Source organism: Babylonia areolata, chromosome 12 (genome assembly GCF_041734735.1).
Source record: "Babylonia areolata isolate BAREFJ2019XMU chromosome 12, ASM4173473v1, whole genome shotgun sequence".
NCBI classification, from domain to species: domain Eukaryota; kingdom Metazoa; phylum Mollusca; class Gastropoda; order Neogastropoda; family Buccinidae; genus Babylonia; species Babylonia areolata.
In genome coordinates this window covers 42,649,013-42,676,512 of record NC_134887.1, presented here as the reverse complement: position 1 = coordinate 42,676,512, position 27,500 = coordinate 42,649,013, and the positions used below count along the sequence as shown (strand labels likewise).

Here is a 27,500-nt window from a genome sequence, read left to right as displayed (position 1 = left end):
GTCTCCCCGTCCGTCTCTACCGTCTACACTGTCAGGTGGTAGGTCTGCTTCTGTCCCCCCCCCCCTACCCCCTACCCCTACCCGCCTTCTTCATCACTTCCGCAGACATCACTGGCCTTGTACTGGGGGCCAAGTCTTGCCGTCAGTGTGTGCAGGTGGAGGTTGCTAGCTACTGAGCAGGTGAGAGGTTTGTCTCCTCTTCCAACGCACTGGTTGTTGTGGACTTGTTGACTGACAGACAGGGGGTGGGGAGGGGGGGGCGAGGGGGGGGGGGATATTGGCATCGCCAGCCTTGTTTGTTTATTTGTCATGATCGGCTAGACTCTTAGTGCTGCAGTGTTCCGCCGTCAGTGTGTTACATAAACAACACAACAATTCTCTTACAACGAGGAAAGAAACTAGACAATACCGTCTTGAGAAAGATGGTGGTATTGTCCCCCCCTCCCCAACCGCACCCTCTGTTGTTGTTTTTTTCTTGTGAGGGTGGTGGGCGTGTTGTTATTGTCACCGGTGATAGTGGATGGTCATGTCTTCGGTCGGTGTTATTCCTTTCATCTTCTGTATATCAGTGGAACCGGATGTAGCAGTCGATAGTTCCCCCTCCCCTCCCTTATTTCTCTTGCTGTCACTGAAGATAATCAGTTTCTTCGGTTGTATTACTCCTCCTCTCCCCCACCCTCTGCTTTTGGTGTTTTTCTTCACTTTGTTTTGTGGTTTTTTTGTTTGTTTGCTTATTGTTGTTCTTTGTTTTGCTTTGCTTTTATTTCTGTGTATGGTTTCGTTCATGTCTTTCTCTGTCTTTTTTGTTTATATCAAATGCTGGATTAAAACAAAATGAAGGCAGTGAAGTTTAATGACAAACGCCCCTATGTGACTGACTACGTGTGAACTTCGGTCTTGAACTTGATTGACTCACTTCATGAACTGTTTGCAATGGGCTGTCAGCACTGCGCAGTGCAGTGTGCACCGCTTCTGAAGCTGGGTTTTGTATTGTTTGGGGTGAACAACAGAACAGCTGCGGTTTGTTTTGTTTTTTGTTTGTTTGTTTTTTGTTGTTGTTTTTTTGTTTTTTTTTTTTGTTTTTTTTTTGGGGGGGGGGGGGGGGGGGGGGAGGGAGTGGTGGGGGTGTCAGAGGACATTGCAAGCAGCATCAATGATATTTCGTATTCGAATATCTCTTGCACGAGTTTGGGACAGAACTTCCATTTTATTTTATTTTATTTTATTTCATTTTATTTTATTTCATTTATTTATTTATTTTTTGTTTGTTTATTTGTTTATCTGTCTATTTATTCATTCATTTATTTTTGTGTGAGAAAGAAGAAACCATGAAATAAGGTGAATATCAATAACCAGATCAGTTATCATTGTTCCTGCCTGTCGTTTTCGTATGTATGGACTTAAAAACCGTGCACAGTGTTACTGCTTCGAGTCCAATTTTCTGGAAAATAATAAACAGTATTGAACTAGGTAGGACGTTGCAGAAAGCGTGGTAGAAACACACACACACACACACACACACACACACACACACACACACACACACACACACACACACACACACACACAGAGAGAGAGAGAGAGAGAGGAGCCAATAACGGAAAATAATAAATCGTAATTAGCGTGTGTGCAGCCAGCAAGCTGCCCTGGGAGCAAAGAAACGTGAGACTGGAGTGTGACCTGTTTAATCAGGACGGAGTTTTTCATCATGTGAAGTTTTCAAATCCGCCATTATTCAAATTTTTAAAAAAATTATTTATTAATTATTTATTTCTTTTTCTCAAGGCCTGACTAAGCGCGTTGGGTTACGCTGCTGGTCAGGCATCTGCTTTGCAGATGTGGTGTAGCGTATATGGATTTGACCGAACGCAGTGACGCCTCCTTGGGCTACTGATACTGATATTGTTATCTTTGAAGGGTTTCAGATCGGTGATGAAAATATTGATTGATACTGAAAGTCATCCGAAGGTCTGTTGAGCGCCTAGCTTGATTTATTTGATAATTTCTTGTTAACTTTTCAAATCCGGTAGTATTCCAAAGTTCTGTTGAGGACCTAGCTTGATTCATTTGAAAATTTCTTAAGCTTATAAATCCGGCATTATTAATTTTTGGGGTCAATTTTCCAAAGCTCTGTTGTGCACTTAGTTTGATTTATTGATAATTTCTAAAGTTTCTATTTGTGTGCACAATTTCCTTCATGCACGTTTTTGTTTTTGTGCTGGAAACAATCGAAATGTGTTCACAAATAAATGGATAAATGATGATCATTAAGAAATGAACGGACACACAAAGTGGTGTTTAGCACAGGACAGGCAAACAATCATTTATATTATATAGAAGAAATGAATACGGTAAAGAAATGATTCTGTGAAATGAATACGATAAGTTATAAATGAAAAACTATTGATGAAAATACAATAGATTATAATAGATAATAAAGATGTGAAAAATTGATAATCAATTATTTAAGCCACAATAAACGGTTTCCGTCCAAAAACACACATGTGAAAAACACGTCAAGAGAAAGAGGAATTATCAAAGGAGAAAAATAAAAACAGGATCTCTCTCTCTCTCTCTCCCTCTCTGTCTCTCCCTCTGTCTCCCTCCCTCCCTCCCTCCCTCTCTCTCTCTCTCTCTCTCTCTCTCTCTCTCTCTCTCTCGTTATCGTTGTTATCGTCGTCACAAAGACAGATTGGAAGACTAGGTAATGCCTAAAATCTTTATCTTTGAGTAATAATTTTTTTAAATCCCCTCCCTCCCCCTCTCTCTAGCTCTCTCCATAACTATCTATCTATCTATATCTATATCTATCTATCTATCACTCTATTTATCTATCTATCACTATATCACTCTCTCTATCTATATCACTCTCTATCTATCTATCTATCTATCTAAACATGATACGTTAGGAAAACCAGCACAGGTAACAACTCTACACAAGGACGAATAATTGAATCAGTAGGAAACCATTAACATCAAGACACATGAACAGAAACAGCTTCATAAAACCCCCAGCGAGTCATGAATCAGTTGTGTTTGTACAACGAGAACAACGAGCTGTATTCACCTAGACAACTGCTAATCCCTTTTTATGACAGTGGCTACAGCTGTAACCACAATGGAACGAGGGGCATTCTGTCACCAGTTATTAATAATGACTGACAGAGGGTCGGTCACTTTTCATATACTGGGTCTAAACGATAGTTTTGTTCCCAATAAAGTGGAAAAGCAACTCCGGTACGTAGACAGATGGGCGGAAAGAACCCGGGGAAATTCTAGGGGAAAAACACCTAACAAACAGAAACAAACCAAACCTGAAATGAGTATGTGTATGCATTATATATTAACGCTTTTGGACACTTTTATTGCAAGGAAAACATTACACAGTGTTCGATCGCCTTCGTTCCCTTCAATAAATTGGAATTATGGTTGTGTGTGTGTGTGTGTGTGTGTGTGTGTGTGTGTGTGTGTGTGTGTGTGTGAATTTTGATAGCTATTATCTGTCATGTTAGGGGTTGTTTTTTTTCTGTTAAAGAGGGTAGTGTTGCATACTTACCTTTCTCTTCTATCACTATAATGATGATGATGAGGATATGATAATAATAATAATAATAATAATAATAATAATAATAATCTTCATCATCATCATCATCATCATCATTTGACAGGGCAGTGGTAACTATTTTGTTATTCGGAAAGAAATCCCTTTTGATTTTGTTTTGTCTTTGTTTTTCTGTGTGAATGTCTCTGTCTCTCTCTCACGATGCACGCACACACACACACACACACACACACACACACACACACACACACACACACACACACACACACACCAATAAAGAGAAGAACAAGAAAAAGACAAAAGCATTCTGTGTGTGTGTTTGTGTGTGTTTGATAGAGAGTGTATGAGTGTGCGCGCACGCGTGCGTATGCTTGCATAATGCGGGCCGCTACTTCTTACTCTATGCCAAATGTTTATTGGAACTGTTGTTTTGGTTATTACCATTATCGTTAGATTTATTTACCGAATGATTTTCCTTCATTGATTTATCGATTTATTTGTTGGTAGTTGGTTAGTGCATGAATTTACTCACAATGATTTATCGATTTATTTGTTGGTAGTTGGTTAGTGCATGAATTTACTCACAATGATAAAATATAATCAGCTGGGTAGCCATTTGCCAATAATCATTTTTGCATTGAATCTTATTTCCGATTCCTCTGTCCAGCACAGAAAATGATATGCTTAATGATAACAACAGCAGTAGCAGCAGCATTTGTAGCAGTAGTAGAAGTAGTAACAGTGGTTGTAGTAGTGGTGGTAGTGACGGTGGTGGTAGTAGTAGTGGTGGTGGTGGTGGTAGTAGTAGTAGTAGTGATGGTAGTAGTAGTAGTTGTGGTGGTAGTAGTGGTGGTGGTGGTAGTAGTAGTAGTGGTGTGGTAGAAGTGTTAGAAGAAAAATTAGTAATAGTTGTGTTGTATTGTAGTAGTAGAAGTAGTAATAGTGCTAACAATAATAATAATAATGATCATTTGCAAGAGCAACACCACTGATAATAATACTCCTTGGATGCAATGGAAGAATTAGTAGTAGTAGTAGTAGTAGTAGCAGCAGCAGCAGCAGCAGCAATAGCAGCAGTAGTAGCAATAATAATAGATAATAACAAGAGCAACAACAATGTTGATAATACTTCTTGAAAGTTTTTCTGTATTTCTTCTTCTTTAAAAAAAAAAAAAAGTTTGAATGTCATCACCTGTATATTTAATAACAAGAGCAATAGAAATGTTGATAATACTCCTTGAAAGTTTTCCTGCTTTTTTTTATTATTGTTTTTTTTTAAAGTTTGAATGTCATCACCTGTACATTGTATTGACTGTCATCACCTGTATATTGTACTGTATATTGTATTGACTGTCATGATCTGTATATTGTATTGACTGTCATGATCTGTATATTGTATTGACTGTCATCACCTGTATATTGTATTGACTGTCATCACCTGTAATTGTATTGACTATCACATGTACATTGTATTGACTGTCATCACCTGTAATTGTATTGACTATCACATGTACATTGTATTGACTGTCATCACCTGTAATTGTATTGACTGTCATCACCTGTAATTGTATTGACTGTCATCACCTGTAATTGTATTGACTGTCATCACCTGTATATTGTACTGTATATTGTATTGACTGTCATCACCTGTATATTGTACTGTATATTGTATTGACTGTCATCACCTGTACATTGTACTGATTGTCATCACCTGTGTATTGTATTGACTGTCATCACCTGTATATTGTACTGTATATTGTATTGACTGTCATGATCTGTATATTGTATTGACTGTCATCACCTGTATATTGTATTGACTGTCATCACCTGTATATTGTACTGTATATTGTATTGACTGTCATCACCTGTACATTGTACTGATTGTCATGACCTGTATATTGTACTGACTGTCATGACCTGTACATTGTATTGACTGTCATCACCTGTACATTGTATTGACTGTTATCACCTGTATATTGTACTGTATATTGTATTGACTGTCATGATCTGTATATTGTATTGACTGTCATCACCTGTATATTGTATCAACTGTCATCACCTGTATATTGTACTGTATATTGTATTGACTGTCATCACCTGTACATTGTACTGATTGTCATGACCTGTATATTGTACTGACTGTCATGACCTGTACATTGTACTGACTGTCATGACCTGTACATTGTACTGACTGTCATCACCTGTATAATGACTGTCATGACCTGTACATTGTACTGACTGTCATGACCTGTATATTGTACTGACTGTCATGACCTGTATATTGTATTGACTGTCATGACCTGTACATTGTATTGACTGTCATGACCTGTACATTGTACTGACTGTCATGACCTGTACATTGTACTGACTGTACGTGCAGCCCGCCGGGGGAGGAACGACGATGTTCGACGAGGAGATGCTGTCCGCGGGCCGGCGCTTCCCGCTGACCACAGGGCTCATGCCCACTCACAACTTCGGCTTCGGCTTCCCCATGGCCCACCACGACCCCATGTCGCTGGCCGGTGAGTTGTGGTGTGTTGTGTGTTGCGTTGTGTTGTGTTGCGTTGTGTTGTGTTGTGTTGTGTTGTGTTGTGTTGTGTTGTGTTGTACTTCTCAATTGCCCTGCCACGGCCGGTGAGTTGTGGTGTGTTGTTGTGTGTTGTTTTGTAGTGTGTTGTGTTGTATACCAACCATGCCTCACCACCACCCCATGTCGCTGGCCGGTGAGTTGTGGTGTGTTGTGCGTTGTGTTGTGTTGTGTTGCGTTGTGTTGTGTTGTGTTGTGTTGTACTTCTCAATTGCCCTGCCACGGCCGGTGAGTTGTGGTGTGTTGTTGTGTGTTGCGTTATGTTGTGTTGTGTTGTGTTGTGTTGTACTTCTCAATTGCCCTGCCACGGCCGGTGAGTTGTGGTGTGTTGTTGTGGTGTGTGTTGTTTTGTAGTGTGTTGTGTTGTATACCAACCATGCCTCACCACCACCCCATGTCTGTGGCCGGTGGGTTGTCATGTGTTGTGTTGCAGTGTGTTGTGCTGCAGTGTGTTGTGTTGTAGTGTGTTGCAGTGTGTTGTGTTGCAGTGTGTTGTGTTGCAGTGTGTTGTGCTGCAGTGTGTTGTGCTGCAGTGTGTTGTGCTGCAGTGTGTTGTGCTGCAATGTGTTGTGTTGTAGTGTGTTGCAGTGTGTTGTGTTGCAGTGTGTTGTGCTGCAGTGTGTTGTGCTGCAGTGTGTTGTGTTGTAGTGTGTTGCAGTGTGTTGTGTTGCAGTGTGTTGTGCTGCAGTGTGTTGTGCTGCAGTGTGTTGTGTTGCAGTGTGTTGTGTTGCAGTGTGTTGTGTTGCAGTGTGTTGTGTTGCAGTGTGTTGTCGTGTAGTGTGTTGTCGTGTAGTGTGTTGTCGTGTAGTGTGTTGTCGTGTAGTGTGTTGTCGTGTAGTGTGTTGTCGTGTAGTGTGTTGTCGTGTAGTGTGTTGTCGTGTAGTGTGTTATAATGTGTTGTACTTCTCCCACGACTCAAAACAACTGCTTGTCTGACCGGTGGGTGGTGCTGTGTTGTGTGCTGTGCTGTGCTGTGTTGTAGTGTGTTGTGTTGTAGTGTGCTGTGTTGTAGTGTGTTGTGTTGTAGTGTGCTGTGCTGTGTTGTGTTGTAGTGTGCTGTGTTGTGGTGTGTTGTGTTGTAGTGTGTTGTGTTGTAGTGTGCTGTGTTGTGGTGTGCTGTGTTGTGGTGTGTTGTGTTGTGGTGTGTTGTGCTGTGCTGTGTTGTGCTGTGTTGTGTTGTAGTGTGCTGTGTTGTGGTGTGTTGTGTTGTAGTGTGCTGTGTTGTGGTGTGTTGTGCTGTGTTGTGGTGTGTTGTGCTGTGCTGTGTTGTGTTGTAGTGTGCTGTGTTGTGGTGTGTTGTGTTGTAGTGTGTTGTGCTGTGCTGTGCTGTGTTGTGGTGTGTTGTGATGTGCTGTGTTGTGGTGTGTTGTGATGTGCTGTGCTGTGCTGTGCTGTGTTGTGATGTGCTGTGTTGCGTTGTGCTGTGTTGTGTGTTGTGGTGTGTTGCGTTGTGCTGTGCTGTGTTGTGCTGTGTTGTGTTGTGATGTGCTGTGTTGTGTGCTGTGTTGTGGTGTGTTGTGGTGTGCTGTGTTGTGGTGTGTTGTGTTGTAGTGTGCTGTGTTGTGTGCTGTGTTGTGGTGTGTTGTGTTGTGGTGTGTTGTGTTGTGGTGTGCTGTGTTGTGGTGTGTTGTGTTGTGGTGTGCTGTGTTGTGTTGTGGTGTGCTGTGTAGTGTGGTGTGTTATGTTGTGTTGTCGTGTAGTGTGTCGTGTAGTGTGTCGTGTAGTGTGTCGTGTTGTAGTGTAGTGTAGTGTGGTAGTGTGTCGTGTGTTGTGTAGGTGTGTGTGTGTAGTGTGTAGTGTAGTGTGTCGTGTTATGTTGTGTAGTGTGTTGTAGTGTAGTGTAGTGTGTCGTGTTATGTTGTGTAGTGTGTTGCAGTGTAGTGTAGTGTGTCGTGTTATGTTGTGTAGTGTGTTGTAGTGTAGTGTAGTGTGTCGTGTTATGTTGTGTAGTGTGTTGTAGTGTAGTGTAGTGTGTCGTGTTATGTTGTGTAGTGTGTTGCAGTGTAGTGTAGTGTGTCGTGTTATGTTGTGTAGTGTGTTGTAGTGTAGTGTAGTGTGTTGTGCTGTGTTGTGTAGTGTGTTGTAGTGTAGTGTAGTGTGTCGTGTTATGTTGTGTAGTGTGTTGTAGTGTAGTGTAGTGTGTCGTGTTATGTTGTGTAGTGTGTTGCAGTGTAGTGTGTTGTGTTGTGTTGTGCTGTGCTTCCCCCATGTCCCACCAGGACCCCATGTCTGGCCGGTGGGTGATGTGATGTGTTGTGTTGTAGTGTGTTGTGTTGTAGTGTGTTGTGTTGTAGTGTGTTGTGTTGTGCTGTGCTTCCCCCATGTCCCACCAGGACCCCATGTCTGGCCGGTGGGTGATGTGATGTGTTGTGTTGTGTTGTAGTTTGTTGTGATTTGGTGCCTTGTGTTGTGCATTGCGTTGTAGTGTGTTGTGTTGTAGTGTGTTGTGTTGTGTTGTAGTTTGATGTGATTTGGTGCCTTGTGTTGTGCATTGTGTTGTGCATTGTGTTGTGTTGTGTTGTAGTTTGATGTGATTTGGTGCCTTGTGTTGTGCATTGTGTTGTGTTGTGTTGTAGTGTGTTGTGTTGTAGTGTGTTGTGTTGTAGTGTGCTGTGATTTGGTGCCTTGTGTTGTGCATTGCGTTGTAGTGTGTTGTGTTGTAGTGTGTTGTGTTGTAGTGTGTTGTGTTGTAGTTTGATGTGATTTGGTGCCTTGTGTTGTGCATTGCGTTGTAGTGTGTTGTGTTGTAGTGTGTTGTGTTGTGTTGTGTTGTAGTTTGATGTGATTTGGTGCCTTGTGTTGTGCATTGTGTTGTGCATTGTGTTGTAGTGTGTTGTGTTGTAGTGTGTTGTGTAGTGTGTTGTGTTGTGTTGTGTTGTAGTGTGTTGTGTTGTAGTTTGATGTGATTTGGTGCCTTGTGTTGTGCATTGTGTTGTAGTGTGTTGTGTTGTAGTGTGTTGTGTTGTAGTTTGTTGTGATTTGGTGCCTTGTGATGTGCATTGCGTTGTAGTGTGTTGTGTTGTATGGTATTGTGCAGCTTGTTTTGTTTTCGTTTGCTTTGTAATGTGTTGTATAGTTTTATACAGGGTTTTGTGTTTCATGGTTGTTGTGTTGTGTTGTATGGTTGTATACTGTGTTGTTTTGTGGTGTGTTTTGTATTGTGTTTTATTGTATGGTTTTTACAGAGTGTTGTGTTGTAGTGTGTTTTGTAACTAGTGTGTTTTATTGTATGGTTTTGTACAGTGTGTTGTGTTATGTTGTGTTGCATGGTTCTTTGCAGCGTGTTGTGTAGCGTGTTGTAGTGCAACATGCCGTGTTGCAGCATATTGAAGTGTAGCATGTTGTATTGTGTAGCATGTTGTGCTGTAGTGTGCTGTGTTGAAGTGTGCTGTGTTGTTGTGCAGTGAACTACAGCGTCCCCATGCCTTACCACGACCCCAAGTCTCTGGCCGGTGGGTGATAGTGTGTTGTGTTGTCGTGTGTCAAGTTGTGCTGTGGTGTGTTGTGTTGTAGTGTGCTGTGTTGTAGAGTGTTGTTTTGTATTGTATTTAGTGTGTTTTGAGTTGTTTTGCTTTTTTAGTGTGTTGTGTTGCAGCATGTTGTGTACTGAGTAGTGTGTTGTGTTGCATGGCTCTGTACAGTGTGTTGTGTGGCGTGTTGTAGTGTAGCATGTTGTGTTGTAGTGTGTTGTGCTGTAGTGTGCTGTGTTGAAGTGTGCTGTGTTGTTGTGCAGTGAACTACAGCGTCCCCATGCCTTACCACGACCCCAAGTCTCTGGCCGGTGGGTGATAGTGTGTTGTGTTGTCGTGTGTCAAGTTGTGCTGTGGTGTGTTGTGTTGTCGTGTGTCAAGTTGTGCTGTGGTGTGTTGTGTTGTCGTGTGCTGTGTTGTAGAGTGTTGTTTTGTATTGTATTTAGTGTTTTGTGTTGTGGTGCGTTGTATTGTTTTGTGTTGTGTTGCAATGTGGTTTGTTGTGAATCTTTGCATTGAAGTGTGTTGCAGAATGTTGTTGAGTAGAAAGCTTTGGTTTCCCCATGTATCGCCACGACTCCATATCTCTGGTGGGTGGGTGATACTGTGTTGTGTTTTGGTATAGTGTAGTCCCTTGTACTGTAATGTGTTTGTGTTGTGCGGTTTTGTGAAGTAGTGTGTTGATTGTGGAGCCTTGTGTTGAAGTGTGCTCTGTTTTAAAAATTCCGACATGAGGGCAAGTAGCAACGAAAACTCCTACCCCGAAAGAACGAATCACAGTCATACCCACCCCCCCTCCCCATCAAACAACACATACGACCCCACAACACAACACATACGACCCCACAACACAACACAAACATCACTTCCAAAACGACCCAACGAAACAAGAGGACCAAAAGAGCTCAGCCAGTTGGTCGTGAATCCTCACAAAGGCGGGATTCAAACCCATGGACGCTCGCTCCCCAGTTGGGCGCATCAGCATTGATTAGGCCACCGCTCTTTCAGCGATGTCAGCAGAAATTTGGTGAGCAGATGTTTGATGAGAAATGTGTGCGTCACTTCATCCGAATTATCGTTTCATCTCCGATCTCGGCAACTTGCCTTGTGACAAATGTTCACGGAATATCTGTTCTGAACTATAAAAGAAGTTTGCCATTATTCGTTGTGCCGTGTGTGTGGGTGCTTGTTCGTGGCTTTTCTTTCGTTGTGCAACTGAAGAACGTGGACTGTGTGATCTCCACTCGGAGAACACCGGAACAAGAGCAGTGTCCTTTGCGGTACCTGGTCCGTCGTGTCGTTGTTGTGTAATTGTGTGACTGTGAAAGCGGTTTGTAGGTTGCGTTCATCGTTTCATATCATCATCACCTGAATCCGATAATAAGTATAGACGTGTTGAACCTGCCCCCAACCAACGGATGGATATGTTGGATGTTCACAAGAACCCACTGTGGCCTTCATCGCCACACAGTTATACTCCAGCCGTGTTTGGTAACAAGTTTTTTCAACGTAGTGTAGCAAATCAAATCGGTTTTTTTTCTCTGTTTCTCATCTGATCTGTGATTCTCTGTCCCTCTGTCTGTCTGTCTCTGTCTTTCTGTCTGTCTGTCTCTCAATCTCTTTCGCTCTCTCTCTCTCTCTCTCTCTCTCTCTCTCTCTGTGTGTCTCTCTGTCTGTCTCTTTGTGAGTGTGTGTTTGGAGATAGGGTATGAAGTTTTTTTTAATATATTTTATTCAATTTAAAAGAAAACAAATCTAAGCAAGCAGCTAGTTGATCATATTGGAGGAAAACGGGAGAAGGGAGGTGACATGTCGAACGACAGTGTGATACCACGAAAACGAAACCACACAAATATGGAGACAGCGGACTCCGAGCGTTTTTATCAGCGAGCCAGCGGACATGAGGCTCAGACTGGCTTGCTTCAAACAAAAAAAAATTATTATTGTTTTTGTTGATTGTTATTATTATTATTAATGTGTGAGTGCGGGTGTGTGAACGGTGTTATCTGTGATGGTGTCTGTGGCGTTTGAAAAAAAGCTTTGTAGTCTGTATATTAGAAAAAGTTGGATGCTAACAACCGAAACAGTTATTGTCTATGATTGGAGGTTAGGACGATGGTTGGAGTTCCCTTTCATACAGGCACTGGTGGTCCTTTCACCTTGATGTTTGACGAGGGCAATAGCCTAGTTGTTAAAGTGTTGGACTTTCAGTCTGGGGGTCCTGGGTTCGAATCTCGGTAACGGCCCATGGTGGGTAAAGAGTGGAGATTTATCCGATGTCCAGTGTCAACATGTGTGCAGACCTGCTAGTGTCTGAACCCTTTCCGTGCGTAATATGGCAGACACAAAAAAGTGAAGAGATAGCTATTCTTAAAAACAAACAGCACACACACACACACACACACACACACACACACACACACACGTGTGTGTTTTAGTAAGACAGTTTTCGCGGTGTGAGCACGAAAAAGATGTTTGTTTTGCTCTGACAGTCAGATGTAATTTCGTAAAAAAAAAGACTTGACTGCACAAAGGTCTACAGGGAGCACAAGAACTCCGCGCTTTGCACTGAACGATACGGAAATGTTGATGTTCATATAATACCCAGTCAGTTTGATTTGCCTGCCGGTGTCCTGTTTTATTGGCTGTTGAAAAGTCTGAATCTTTCATTTGTGTGTTCTTTCTCATTTATTTTTTGTGTCTTTATGTGTGTGTGTGTGTGTGTGTGTGTGTGTGTGTAGGTAGAGGAGAAAAGGGATCTAAAAATGAACAAATATATATATATATATGTTTTTTTAAGAAGAGATTTTTTTTAAGAAGAAAGAATACGTGCACTATGTGTTTCACGGAATGGAAATGGTAACGAATATCACGCGCGATGTGCGGACGTCTTTTTAGATCAGAGTAAGGAGACACCGGTCCTGCCCACGACGCAATAATAAAGATGTTTTCTTAAGAAACGCCGGTTCGGTATATATATATAACTCATATAACTTGGAATTAATTGCTAGTTGTGTAACGAGAGCAGAGGCTAGTTTATGTGTAATTTTATAAGGTGATAATATGTTTTCTCTTAAAAAGAAACAAAAATGGGGTGTTTATAATTTGAAGTTATTTCCAACTCAAACTCAGGGGTGATGTGAAATGCAATGCTTCGAGTTGTCTGTCTGTACCGCTGAACACGCATGCCGGCCTGTGTTGTCAAGGTGTGCAGCGCGCATCAATGCGTGTGTGTGTGTGTGTGTGTGTGTGTGTGTGCAACGTCCAAGGTGATTGAGTGTGCAGGAAAGGAGGAGAGTAAAGTTACAGCGGCGATGCGGGATAGAGAAAGACACCATGAGAAAATGATTTATTTATTTATTTATTTAATTTCATTTTATTTAATTTTCATATGATTTTGTTTTATTTTATTTCATTGTTATTTTATTTGGTTTTGTTTTATTTTTATTTCATTTTTTTGGTTTGTTGTTTTTTGTTTTCAGGGTTTAATTCCTGCGGAACAGCTGCTGCCACCTTGTCCAACTCTACCGTCCACCCTGTTGTTGGTGGGGAAAGGGGTAGGGCTACGGGGACGGGTGGGGAGGTTTGGGAGTTAGAGATCGGAGGTAAGGCGGGGTTATTAACGATCTCAAGACACGGGCACATGTATGCAGCCACACACACACACACACACACACACACACACGCGCGCGCGCGCGTGCACACACACACACACACACACACGCACGCACGCACGCACGCATGCACGCATGCACACGGGTTTACTACCATCACCCAATTATATAAACCTGTGGTGGGCGGGAGGATCATAATGGGGGGGGAGGGGGGGGCGGAGGGGGGGGGAGCTGTAGCTTCATTTCCTTCACACGCTCCCACCGCTGCATAAAATGGCACAAGTTCAAGGGGAGTAATGCTTTATGTCTGATGATGATCTGCCCCTCAACCTCCCACCCCTCCCCACCCCACCACATCTCCGTCCATCTCAGCTGTTGCCTATTGCTGTTCCCCTCACTACCCTTATCCCCCCCACCCACCCCACACACACCTCTTAGTGTTCACAGTTTTACCGAGGCTTGTTGATAGGGGGCGCTTCCTTTTGTTCTCTTGGTAATTGGTTCCGGTCTTTAAGGTCTCATTCATTACGTGAATCAGTGATGATGATTACTGGCAATCATAATACCATTATAATCGGAGGGTGACAGTTGGTTTCAGGGGAAGAGGGGCTGGAGTTCGCGCCTCGGTTTTTACTGCTGATGAGCTTGTTTTGAAGTGATGGCTAATCGTACAGAGGTGGTGTGGGTTTTTTTAATTTTTAGTGCGCCTCCAGTTGTGTTGTGTTAATGGAAAGTTGAGCGTTCCGCGTCTTGTCTGGTCGTGTATGATGAACAAGCAGGGTGAGAGGTGTTCGTTTTGGTTTTGATCGTTCGGGGACGATGGGGTAGGGGGGAGAAGGGAGAGCGGGAGACTTACACTTAATTTATTACCATTTTCTATGGAGTAATTCAGTAGGCATCGCTGCAGCCACATGTGGTATTATTAAGTACCAGTCCTGTTCAATACACAGATTTGGGTGGTATTTATTTTGTTGTTGTTGTTGATTAGCCGCAACATAAATCGTCACCAAGGAACATCCTCTGTTGTCGGATTACTTGCACGTAGTAAATTGTATTGTATTACTTCTTTTTTTTTTTAAACACATTGGATTTTCTTCTCTTTTAAAAAAAAAATTTTTCCTCATGTTTGTTTTTCTTTCCACATTCCATGGAATCGATTTTTTTTTCTGTTTTGATTTTTATTTCAAAATCTTTTTTTATATATAACCCCGATAAATAAGCAACAATACTAAAGATCTGCGATGCCTCACATTGCGTTACCATGGTGATATATATATATAAAGTGCCAAGTGATCAGATTGTGTAACCCAACCTTATTCCTCCACTTCTTTTATGTGTACTGTGTTAGCTTCGTCTGTTGTATTGTATTGTATTCATTGCATTGCGCTGCATTGCGTAGTGTTGTGTTGTGCTGTGTTGTGTTGCGTTTCATTGCATTGCATTGCGTTGTGTTGTGTTGTGCTGTGTTGTGTTGCGTTTTATTGCGCTGCATTGCGTTGTGCTGTGTTGTGCTGTGTTGTGTTGCGTTTTATTGCATTGCATTGCATTGCGTTGTGTTGTGCTGTGAAGCGTTTTATTACATTGCTTTGCATTGTATTGAATTGTGTTGTGCTGCGTTGCGTTGCATTGCATGATATTGTATTGTATTGTATTGTCACAACGGATTTCTGTGTGTGATATTCGGCCTGTGTGTCGCTACAGTGCAGCGCCCTCCCCCCCTATTTTCTTTTCTTTTGTCTTGCAAGTGTGTTTGTTTCCCTATCACAAGTGGAATTTTCTACAGACTTTTTCCAGTGATAACCCTTTTGTAGCCGTTGGTTCTTTTACGTGCGCTAAATGCATGTTATACAAACGGGGACATCAGTTTTTATTGCCTCATCCGAATTACTTAGCGTCCAGTCGACAAAAAAGAAAAAAAGAAATTAATAATTCGTTTTCCTCAATGTGTGTGTGTGTGTGTGTGTGTGTGTGTGTGTGTGTGTGTGTGTGTGTCCATCAATAAAACGACTTAAAAACAAAAGAAAACATCTTTATAAAATAAATAAAAAAGATAAAAGAATTAAATGGTTTTTCCTGTGCGCGTGTGCTGCCCGTGCAGTGGGCCAGAGCCAGCAGTTCGGCTCGTACCCACACCTGACGACCCCGGACACGAAGCGGATGCTGTCCGGGATGGGTGTGAGTGCCGGGGGCATGGACAGCAGCAGCACGGTGGACGACAAGATCAAGGTCAACCTGGAGAACATGGAGCTGTGGAAGAAGTTCCACACCCTGGGCACGGAGATGATCATCACCAAGACTGGCAGGTGAGTGTCCGGGGGGTGGGAGGGAGGGGGGTAGGGGTGGGGGGGGGGGGGGTGGTTGGCAGGTGAGTCACCCTTGCCTTTCTTTTCGTCTCTCTACTCATCGTGTCCATTCCCTCCTGTCTCTGTCTTGGAATGTTGCGCCTCTCTCTCCCTCTCTCTCTCTGTCTGTCTGCCTCTGTCTCTCTCTCTCCTCTGTCTTGGAATGTTGCGTCTCTCTCTCTCTCTCTCTCTGTCTGTCTGCCTCTGTCTCTCTCTCTCTCTCTCTCTCTCTCTCTCTCTCTCCTGTCTTGGAATGTTGCGCCTCTCTCTCTCTGTGTCTGCCTGCCTCTGTCTCTCTCTCTCTCTCTCTCTCTCTCTCTCTGTCTGCCTCTGTCTCTCTCTCTCTCCTGTCTTGGAATGTTGCGCCTCTCTCTCTCTCTCTGTCTGTCTGCCTCTGTCTCTGTCTCTCTCCTCTGTCTTTGAATGTTGCTTTGTGTGTGTGTGTGTGTGTGTGTGTGTGTGTGTGTGTGTGTATATATATATATGTGTGTGTGTGTGTGTGTGTGTGTGTGCGCGCGCGCGCGCGCGCGTGTCTCTCTCTCCTCCTGTGTGTGTGTGTGTGTGTGTGTGTTGTGTGTGTGTGTTGTGTGATTGTTCTCTGTTTCCATCTGCCATTGTTCCTCTCTCTTTCTCCTCTCTCCCGTTCTCGCTTTCATAATTCCATGTTCTCTTTCCTCCCTCCCTCACCTCCCCCTCTCCTTTACCCCTCTTCCCCTTCACACTCCATGTCTGTCTCTCTTTCCATCGTCTTCCATCTCTCTCTCTGTCTTCTGTCTCTCTCCCTCTCTCATCTCTCTATCTTATTTCTCTCTCTGTCTCCCCCTCTTTCTGGTGCATAAACTGTTGTAGTGTTCCCAGCTGGCATTCTTTCGTTCTTCCACCCCCTCTATCTTTCTCTTGCCTTTTCTCTATGTGTCTCTGTCTGTCTCTATGTATACATAAATGTATGTACATGTAGACATATGCATGCATGTGTGTATATGTGCACATATGTATGTGCATAAGGGTGTGTGTATTTGGGGATGTGTGTGTGGGTGGGTGGATGGGTGTGAGTGTGTGACTGTGTTCCCTTTATCATTTTTTAAAATGATGATGATGGTGTGTTGATAATCATTATTTTCATTTGTAGTAGGGGTGGCGGTGGTAATAGTAGTGGTCAGTAGTAGTAGTTGTTGTAATAGTAGTATTTACCATTATTATTGTTGTGTCTTATCGTTATTGTTGTCATGAGGACAAATTGGAAGACTAGGCAATGCCTGAAATCTTTATCCTTGAGTAATAAAGTTTTTGAATCTTAATCATGATTCTCTGCCCCCACCTTTCTCTCTCTCTCTCTCTCTCTCTCTCTCTCTCTGTCTCTCTCTCTCCTGTCTGTCTCTCTCTCTCTCCTCTCCTCTCCCACCTCTCTCTCCATCTCCCCCCTCCCTCCCTCTCTCTCCCAGCCCCTTCTCTTTCCCTGGGTGCATTTCTGTCGTATGGTCCTTCTCTTTCCCTGGGTGCATTTCTGTCGTATGGTCCTTCTCTTTCCCTGGGTGCATTTCTGTCGTATGGTCCTTCTCTTTCCCTGGGTGCATTTCTGTCGTATGGTCCTTCTCTTTCCCTGGGTGCATTTCTGTCGTATGGTCCTTCTCTTTCCCTGGGTGCATTTCTGTCGTATGGTCCTTCTCTTTCCCTGGGTGCATTTCTGTCGTATGGTCCTTCTTCGCATTCTGTCTTTTTGCTGCCCCGTGGTCCAACCCTCCTCCATCGTGTCTGCTTGCATTAGTGTCCCATTGTCTGTCAGTGACTGCGTGTCCGTCTGTCTGTCCGTCCATTTCTCTCAGACTGTCTCACTGTCTGTTTGTCTCTGTCTGTCTCTATTTATCTCCGTCTGTCTCGCTGTCTGTCAGTATCTGTGTTTCTGTCTGTCTCTTTTTATCTCTGTCTGTCTCACTGTCTGTCTGTGTCTGTGTCTCTATCTCTGTCTGTCTCGCTGTCTGTCTGTCTCTGTGTCTCTGTATCTCTCTGTTTCTCTCTGTCTGTCTCGCTGTCTGTCTGTCTCTGTGTCTCTGTATCTCTCTGTTTCTCTCTGTCTGTCTCGCTGTCTGTCTGTCTCTGTGTCTCTGTATCTCTCTGTTTCTCTCTGTCTCGCTGTCTGTCTGTCTCTGTGTCTCTGTATCTCTCTGTTTCTCTCTGTCTCGCTGTCTGTCTGTCTCTGTGTCTCTGTATCTCTATGTTTCTCTCTGTCTGTCTCGCTGTCTGTCTGTCTCTGTGTCTCTGTATCTCTCTGTTTCTCTCTGTCTGTCTCGCTGTCTGTCTGTCTCTGTGTCTCTGTATCTCTATGTTTCTCTCTGTCTGTCTCGCTGTCTGTCTGTCTCTGTGTCTCTGTATCTCTATGTTTCTCTCTGTCTGTCTCGCTGTCTGTCTGTCTCTATCTGTGTCTCTGTTTATCTTCTGTCCTGTGTTTTTGTCTGTCTCTATTTATCTCTGTCTGTCTCTGTGTTTCTGTCTGTCTCGCTGTCTGTATCTCTGTCTGTCTCTGTTTATCTCTGTCTGTCTCGCTGTCTGTCTGTCTCTGTGTCTCTGTCTGTGTCTGTCTCTGTGTCTGTCTGTCTGTCTGTCTTCATTGCTTTGTGTGTTGCGTACGCCAAGGAGTTAATAATCGCGTGTTATGTAGGAGTGGTAAATTATGTGCTCCAAATAAATATCTTTCTCTGAATGCTGGTTTCTTATCCCCCACCCCATCCCATCATCCCTCTTTCTTTGAATGTCTGTCCGTCTGTCTGTCTGTCTGTCTCTTTCCCTTACCCAGCTCTTGTCTCTAACGTTTTATTTTTTGTTTCTACCACTGCTCACCCCAGTCAGTCCTCGGAAAAGCTGTATTTTCACACTGACGGACGTTTTCTCTTTGTGAGCTCTGTGTGTGTGTGTGTGTGTGTGTGTATGTATGTGTGTGTGAGCGCGCGCGCACGCGCGTGTGTGTGCGTGCAGTGCGCGCGTGCGCGTGTGTGTGTTTGCTAGCTAGAATGGACCAGTTTATGCACTGCCTCACCTTGGTTGAAGAAACTAAACTTTTAAGGACAGGAAAAACAAAAGAGAGAAGAAAAAGACAAAGAAATAAAGAAGGGACAATGAAAGATGTCAGCCTGTCGTTGTGTTTACTACTATGCCAGGCGGACTGGGGACTACAAGTGGCACCAGTTGTCTTTCTTTTCTTCTCTTTCTTCCCCTCCACTTTTTGGGTGGTGGTGGTGGTGGTGGTGTGTGTGTGTGTGGAGGGGGGGGTGGGGGTGGAAGGGGTGTGTGTGTGGGTTTCTTTATATGAGCGTTAGGTTGTTGGTGGGTTGGGTTGCGGTGTTTAGTTGCCAGTTGTCAGACTGCCTCTGTCTTGCCCCTTTGTTTATGATCATGTTCATCACGTGGTGCTAGCTTGCCTCTTCCTGTGTGTCGCGCAAACACAGACATAGACAGACAGACAGACAGACACTCCCTCCAACCACCTCACATACAGGGAGAGAGAGAGACAGACACTCCCCCCAACCACCACACATACAGGGAGAGAGATAGACAGACACTTCCCCCAACCACCACACATACATGGAGAGACAGACAGACAGACACTCCCCCCAACCACCACACATACAGGGAGAGACAGACAGACACTCCCCCCAACCACCACACATACAGGGAGAGAGAGACAGACAGACACTTCCCCCAACCACCACACATACAGGGAGAGAGAGACAGACAGACACTTCCCCCAACCACCACACATACAGGGAGAGAGAGAGAGACAGACACTCCCCCCAACCACCACACATACAGGGAGAGAGAGACAGACAGACACTCCCCCCAACCACCACACATACAGGGAGAGAGACAGACACTCCCCCCAACCACCACACATACAGGGAGAGAGAGACAGACAGACACTCCCCCCAACCACCACACATACAGGGAGAGACAGACAGACAGACACTCCCCCCAACCACCACACATACAGGGAGACAGACAGACAGACACTCCCCCCAACCACCACACATACAGGGAGAGAGAGACAGACAGACACTCCCCCCAACCACCACACATACAGGGAGAGAGAGAGACAGACACTCCTCACAACCACCACACATACAGGGAGAGAGAGAGAGACAGACACTCCCCCCAACCACCACACATACAGGGAGAGAGAGAGACAGACACTCCCCCCAACCACCACACATACAGGGAGAGACAGACAGACAGACACTCCCCCCAACCACCACACATACAGGGAGAGAGAGACAGACAGACACTCCCCCCAACCACCACACATACAGGGAGAGAGAGACAGACAGACACTCCCCCCAACCACCACACATACAGGGAGAGACAGACAGACACTCCCCCCAACCACCACACATACAGGGAGAGAGACAGACAGACAGACACTCCCCCCAACCACCACACATACAGGGAGAGACAGACAGACAGACACTCCCCCCAACCACCACACATACAGGGAGAGAGAGACAGACAGACACTCCCCCCAACCACCACACATACAGGGAGACAGACAGACAGACACTCCCCCCAACCACCACACATACAGGGAGAGACAGACACTCCCCCCAACCACCACACATACAGGGAGAGAGAGACAGACAGACACTTCCCCCAACCACCACACATACAGGGAGAGAGAGACAGACAGACAGACACTCCCCCCAACCACCACACATACAGGGAGAGACAGACAGACAGACACTCCCCCCAACCACCACACATACAGGGAGAGAGAGACAGACAGACAGACACTCCCCCCAACCACCACACATACAGGGAGAGAGAGACAGACAGACAGACACTCCCCCCAACCACCACACATACAGGGAGAGAGAGACAGACAGACAGACACTCCCCCCAACCACCACACATACAGGGAGAGACAGACAGACACTCCCCCCAACCACCACACATACAGGGAGAGACAGACAGACAGACACTCCCCCCAACCACCACACATACAGGGAGAGAGAGAGACAGACACTCCCCCCAACCACCACACATACAGGGAGAGAGAGACAGACAGACACTCCCCCCAACCACCACACATACAGGGAGAGAGACAGACAGACACTCCCCCCAACCACCACACATACAGGGAGAGAGAGACAGACACTCCCCCCAACCACCACACATACAGGGAGAGACAGACAGACACTCCCCCCAACCACCACACATACAGGGAGAGAGACAGACAGACACTCCCCCCAACCACCACACATACAGGGAGAGAGAGACAGACACTCCCCCCAACCACCACACATACAGGGAGAGAGAGACAGACACTCCCCCCAACCACCACACATACAGGGAGAGAGACAGACAGACACTCCCCCCAACCACCACACATACAGGGAGAGAGAGACAGACACTCCCCCCAACCACCACACATACAGGGAGAGACAGACAGACACTCCCCCCAACCACCACACATACAGGGAGAGACAGACAGACACTCCCCCCAACCACCACACATACAGGGAGACAGACAGACAGACACTCCCCCCAACCACCACACATACAGGGAGAGAGAGACAGACAGACACTCCCCCCAACCACCACACATACAGGGAGAGACAGACACTCCCCCCAACCACCACACATACAGGGAGAGAGAGACAGACAGACACTCCCCCCAACCACCACACATACAGGGAGAGACAGACACTCCCCCCAACCACCACACATACAGGGAGAGACAGACAGACACTCCCCCCAACCACCACACATACAGGGAGAGAGACAGACACTCCCCCCAACCACCACACATACAGGGAGAGACAGACAGACACTCCCCCCCAACCACCACACATACAGGGAGACAGACAGACAGACACTCCCCCCAACCACCACACATACAGGGAGAGAGAGACAGACAGACACTCCCCCCAACCACCACACATACAGGGAGAGACAGACACTCCCCCCAACCACCACACATACAGGGAGAGAGAGACAGACAGACACTCCCCCCAACCACCACACATACAGGGAGAGACAGACACTCCCCCCAACCACCACACATACAGGGAGAGAGACAGACACTCCCCCCAACCACCACACATACAGGGAGAGACAGACACTCCCCCCAACCACCACACATACAGGGAGAGAGACAGACACTCCCCCCAACCACCACACATACAGGGAGAGACAGACAGACACTCCCCCCAACCACCACACATACAGGGAGACAGACAGACAGACACTCCCCCCAACCACCACACATACAGGGAGAGACAGACACTCCCCCCAACCACCACACATACAGGGAGAGAGAGACAGACAGACACTCCCCCCAACCACCACACATACAGGGAGAGACAGACACTCCCCCCAACCACCACACATACAGGGAGAGACAGACAGACAGACACTCCCCCCAACCACCACACATACAGGGAGAGACAGACAGACAGACACTCCCCCCAACCACCACACATACAGGGAGAGACAGACAGACACTCCCCCCAACCACCACACATACAGGGAGAGACAGACAGACACTCCCCCCAACCACCACACATACAGGGAGAGACAGACAGACAGACACTCCCCCCAACCACCACACATACAGGGAGAGACAGACAGACACTCCCCCCAACCACCACACATACAGGGAGAGACAGACAGACACTCCCCCCAACCACCACACATACAGGGAGAGACAGACAGACACTCCCCCCAACCACCACACATACAGGGAGAGACAGACAGACACTCCCCCCAACCACCACACATACAGGGAGAGAGAGACAGACAGACACTCCCCCCAACCACCACACATACAGGGAGAGAGAGAGAGAGAGACAGACAGACAGACAGACAGACAGACCTTAACTCCCAACCACCCACACACAGAGAGAGACACACACACAGAGACATTCCCAGACCCCACACACATTCAGACAGACAGACAGACAGACACACACACACACACACGCATACACACGCACACACATACACACGCGCGCACACACACACACACACACACACACACACACACACACACACACACACACGGAGCTGTTGCTGTTCGTTTACTACTACAACTAGTGCTGCTACTACTACTAATATTCCTGCGAGTATGGCCTAAGGACGTCGCTTTTTCACAGAGTGCTGGAGTTTTGTTGAATGGCAATGAAAAAGGAGGCTGGTATTGGCAAGGTTGCAGCGGAGATCAATGAAGCGAGACGGGGTGGGGGTGGGTAGAATGGGGGATGTAGGACTTCGGTGGGGCGGGGAGTTGGGGGCCGGGGCGGAGGAAAAGTGGGAAAATAGTGCTTAACTGATTGATTTTATACTTGTCATTTACTTTTATATCATGTTACGTTATTCAAAAAATATTTATTTATTTATTCCTTTTTTGAATCTCACACACACACACACACACTCTCTCTCTCTCTCTCTTTCTCTCTCTCTCTCTCACACTCACACGCGCGCACACACACACACACATACGCATACACAGAGAGATAGATAGAGGGGACTATAATAATGTGTAGTGAGAGGGAGGGGTGTTGTGGAGGGGAAGGTGGGAGGGGATGGATGGAATGGGAACGAGTTGTGGGTGAGTACAAAAAACAAAACAAAACAAAACAAAAAGAAATCAAAAGCAGCCTTCGTTTAATTCTCTCCTCCTTCACCCTAGCCTCCCCCCCCCCCCCTCCCCCCCCGTGCCCCCGTTTCCTCAAGAAAACAGGTACCAGCGCAGACCAGACAGAATACATCGCCTTTTAGTCACGGCAACGTGTCCCGGCGCGCTTTTCTTGTGGGCGTCCCTTGAGGTTCGAGTTTCCCCTTCCGCCATAAAGCAGGCCACTGGAGACAGGGGCCCGACAGTTTAGTGTCGCTACCCGGACTCGCCTGCCCACCCTACACCCGCTTCTCGCTGTCAGACACCCCACTGGGTGGTCCCCCCTCCCCTCCCCTACCCACATCCACCCGCCACTGGCAGGCTTGTAATACCCCGATTTCCCTACCCTCCTCCATCCTCCTCTAGATATCTTCTTCTTCTTCCTGAATATACACCCCTGTGAAGAGTCCCTGAGGCGCCGCACTGAAAACACTGTTGGCCAGATTCCTTCAGGTCTTGTCGGTAGTGTGTCACACAGCCTGGGGGGCTCTTGAAATGCTTTTCCCCCGTGCCCAGACTGCAGTGTTGTCAGCCTTTCGTTTTCTTTTTTGTTTCTTCCCCCGTCTCTCCCTCCATTTCCCTCCCTCAGCAGTTTCTTGGAGAATTGTTTGAACAAGGACAATCGATCCTGGCCATACCAACATAGTTTTCTTTTTCTTTAATTTTTTTAAACCTTAACTAATGTCAGCAGATCTTCGTATGAGATCCAGTGTGCCGCTTGATGGTTTGCCGCAGTTGTTCATTGTGATATAATACGATCAGTGTTTAGTATCTGGCGATAACACCTCATCTCCATGGCTTGGATGATTCTTTCCAAATCGCCTGTGAGGGTCCATGTGCACAGGAAGATGGGATATACCAGTGCATGCAGAGTCTGATCTTGTGTTTCATGGAGATGTTGGTGTCTTTCCATATAGGCTTCAGTCTGGACAGTGCTGATGTTGTCTTTGCTACTCAGGATAGGATTTTTTGTCTGGATCGCTCCTGTATATGGGATGCCAAGTGGAAAGGATTCACCTGATATCTTTATATATTATACAGTGATGGTCTCCATGTTGTTTACTTGTCTATGTTGTGATAATGCACCTGGCCAATCTCCATGTTGTTTACTTGTCTATGTTGTGATAATGCACCTGGCCAAATTTCTCAGTTTGAGATACTATTGTTATTCTTATCTTATCTACCATCCGAAGCTGGGAAAGGCGGCGACTTGGGGGGGTTGGGGGGGGGGGGGAGCGATTCGCCTGTTCTTTGAGGGCGCGTGCTACCCTTGAGAGTGTGACTGTTTGACCTGCTTCACCTACCCGCCATTCCCGTTTCCTCTCTCTCTCTCTCTCTCCACCTCCCTCCCCTCCTCTCTCTCTCTCTCTCCACCTCCCTCCCCTCCTCTCTCTCTCTCTCTCTCCACCTCCCTCCCCTCCTCTCTCTCTTTCTGCGCGCTGTGGAGTGGTTTTTGGTACCATTCATTCAGTGTGTTATTTGTTACATCAAAAGCAAACGTTGTCTTTTCATGAATATTGGTAAAACTGGGAATCACCAAAATGAGCGCTAGGCGAATTCATCCGATTCGGGGATGAGCAAACCAGTGGAACTGCACTGTCAATATTTGGACTTGAACCCCCACCCCACCCCACTCCCACCCCAAAAAACTACTGAAGCGTGACGCGATGCGGACAAGCGGGCAATACGACAGGAAGGTGTGAGATGGTGGTCGGTGTGGGTTTGAAGCTCCTGGTGTTCCCGTCCACTGACCATAACTCCCTTCAGCAGCCCCCAGTTGGGGACAGACGGACAATACCAACACAAAAGCCGGGCACCACCCACACTCCTCTTACTCCTCAGCCATTGTCTCTTACCTGGACTCCTCTCCTCCCGCATCCCGGGTCAAGGGGGAGCAACAATGGGGGATGGCTGATCCCCAAAGGTGACTCCTTGATGAAAGCTGGGGCCGTGATTATTAAGGCTCTTCCACACGGGGTTGGGTTGGTGGGCCACTGGTGTTAGTTGACTGTGTCAAGGTTGTGCGAGCCTTTGATTTTGAAGGGGCGGCGCGGGGTAGTTGTGAAGATTCATCTCCTGGCCGCCAGCTGATTGACTGTGGCTGTGCTCTATGGGAATTCTGCTTCTCTCGCCCAGGCGAGAACTGCTTGCGGGGCACGAGAGGTGATGGGTCTGGTGTGTTCCCTACCATGCTGCTGCTGTCTCTGAAGATGTTGTGAACACTGCTGAGGCTCGCTCACTTCGTGCACAAACGGCTTTTCTGGCACTTCTGCACGAAGTCTTTGTTCTCAGTGTTATGTTGGATGTTTGTTTGCCTTTGCGTTCATCCTAATTCTGGATCAAAGCAGAAGCGGTGTGTCTGGGTTCCGTGTTGGTGCGTGTTGTTCTTTGGGGGTGACGAACAAACCATGTTTTCTTTCTCCGTTTTTGTGGAGTAAATGAAGGAATTACTACGCAGTAGCTTTTGGGAGTGAGTGAGTGATGGGGAGAGAGAGAGAGAGAGAGAAGGGGAGAGAGACAGAGAGAACGAAAGACAAATACGAAGAAAAGATAGGCGTATAAAAATTATAAAAAAGGAAGAAAAAAGTTTGATATGAAAGTAGAGCGGGGAGAGGGAGCTAATAAAAAAAAGTATATGAAATCTAGGAAAAGAAACTATACCAAACCAAATCTAACCAATCAAAATGAAACTCAAAAGCATCTATTTGGAAAAGAAGAAAAAAAGAAAAACGATATTAGGGTGTGTGTCCGGATGGTTAGAAATTCGCGGATGAAATGGAGTAAATTTTACATTACAGATGGATAGAAAAGAAAACTACACATTTTTTTTTAGATGAGGTGGTCGAAAATGGCATGATACATTTTAAAAAATAGGAAAAAGTCAACAGCAACGAAAGTTGTTTTCCTGAAATTAAGTGGCAGTCCGTAGAGTTAACAATGCACTTTTAAACATTGTTTTTTTTTATAAATATATTAATTTCTTCATGAAAAATATTTATTTATTTGTGTAATTGTTTACTTATTTTTTTCTTCTTGCTTGTATTACCAACTCGTTCCTTGAACATTCTCTTTGAGAATATTATCCACCACAACCGACATGTGTTTTCCCCCAAGAGAATCCGATATATGACAGACTTACTGTTCAAACATTATTGTTTTATTTATTTATTTATTTATTTATTTATTTATTTATTATAATGAATCTTTTTAAATTTCATTTCAAACATCGAAAACAAACACTGACACACGACCAGAAAAAAAAGGATAAACATCATTATTACCTTACACGGAGTATACCATTCAATATCCATACAAATACATACAAACCCACACACATGCACACATACGTACATACGTACACATATAAACACATACACACACTGCCACAAGCACACAAATCCACAGACATGCACACAAACATATCGGCACCTGTATACACGTACCTTCATCCACAGATGTCTGCATGTAATGTATACACGTCATAGAACACAGCACCCATACCTCATAGCATGTTCAAATAATCAATGCTGCCCTTTTGTTTGTTTGTTTTTTTGTTTGTTTGTTGTTGTTTTTTTGTTATCCTTCTGTATTCCACTCATGTCCCTAGAAATACTATGCAGCGATATGTATAAATTGAACGAGTGATAAGTGATATAATCAGATTTGTTCCTCCTTTCTTCAGTCCCCACTTGTCCCAGCCAATATTGTCAATATTCATTGGAAAGAAAAAAAATGAAAGAAAGGAAAAGAATGCATGTATAAGAAGAAAGTGCATTGATTTTAACATAATCTTTTAAACGTTCATCAAATGCTTGTATGGAAACCAGTTTATCGAGAATGTATTAAAAGACGTATTCACAAGTGAAATATGTTTTTCAGTTTCATATACACGTTTCAGATATTTTCTGAAATGATTAAGCTGTGGAATTGTGTTACTGACTTTGCATTTGTAGATAAAGAATTTGGCATGGACTATAATCATGTCAAGAGTTCCATCAGACCTGACTTCGCTATGTCCAAATATAATGATTCTTTCATTGAATTTTAAGAATTTTGCATTTTCAGAATTATCATTGATATGTCTTTCAAGCGCATTCCAGAACACATGTGTAAATTCGCATTCCCAGAATATATGGTATATATTTTCACGATCTTTTCTACAAAAAGTACAACTATCTTCACTAACTATGCCCATATGTTTCAACACAGTATTAGTTGCTAATATTCTATGTATAATTCTAATTTGAAACCACTGAAGTTTGATT

At 45.0% G+C, this 27,500-nt stretch overlaps 1 protein-coding gene across 1 annotated transcript in view; it reads left to right on the top strand.

The window, feature by feature from the left end:
* LOC143287941 (uncharacterized) overlaps positions 1-27,500 on the top strand; it is a 135,339-nt gene that overhangs the window by 29,778 nt on the left and 78,061 nt on the right. Inside the window, exons 2-3 of the mRNA XM_076596184.1 lie at positions 5,943-6,084; positions 15,332-15,536. Coding sequence (XP_076452299.1) covers positions 5,943-6,084; positions 15,332-15,536 — 347 coding nt within the window. The remainder of the gene's footprint in view (positions 1-5,942; positions 6,085-15,331; positions 15,537-27,500) is intronic.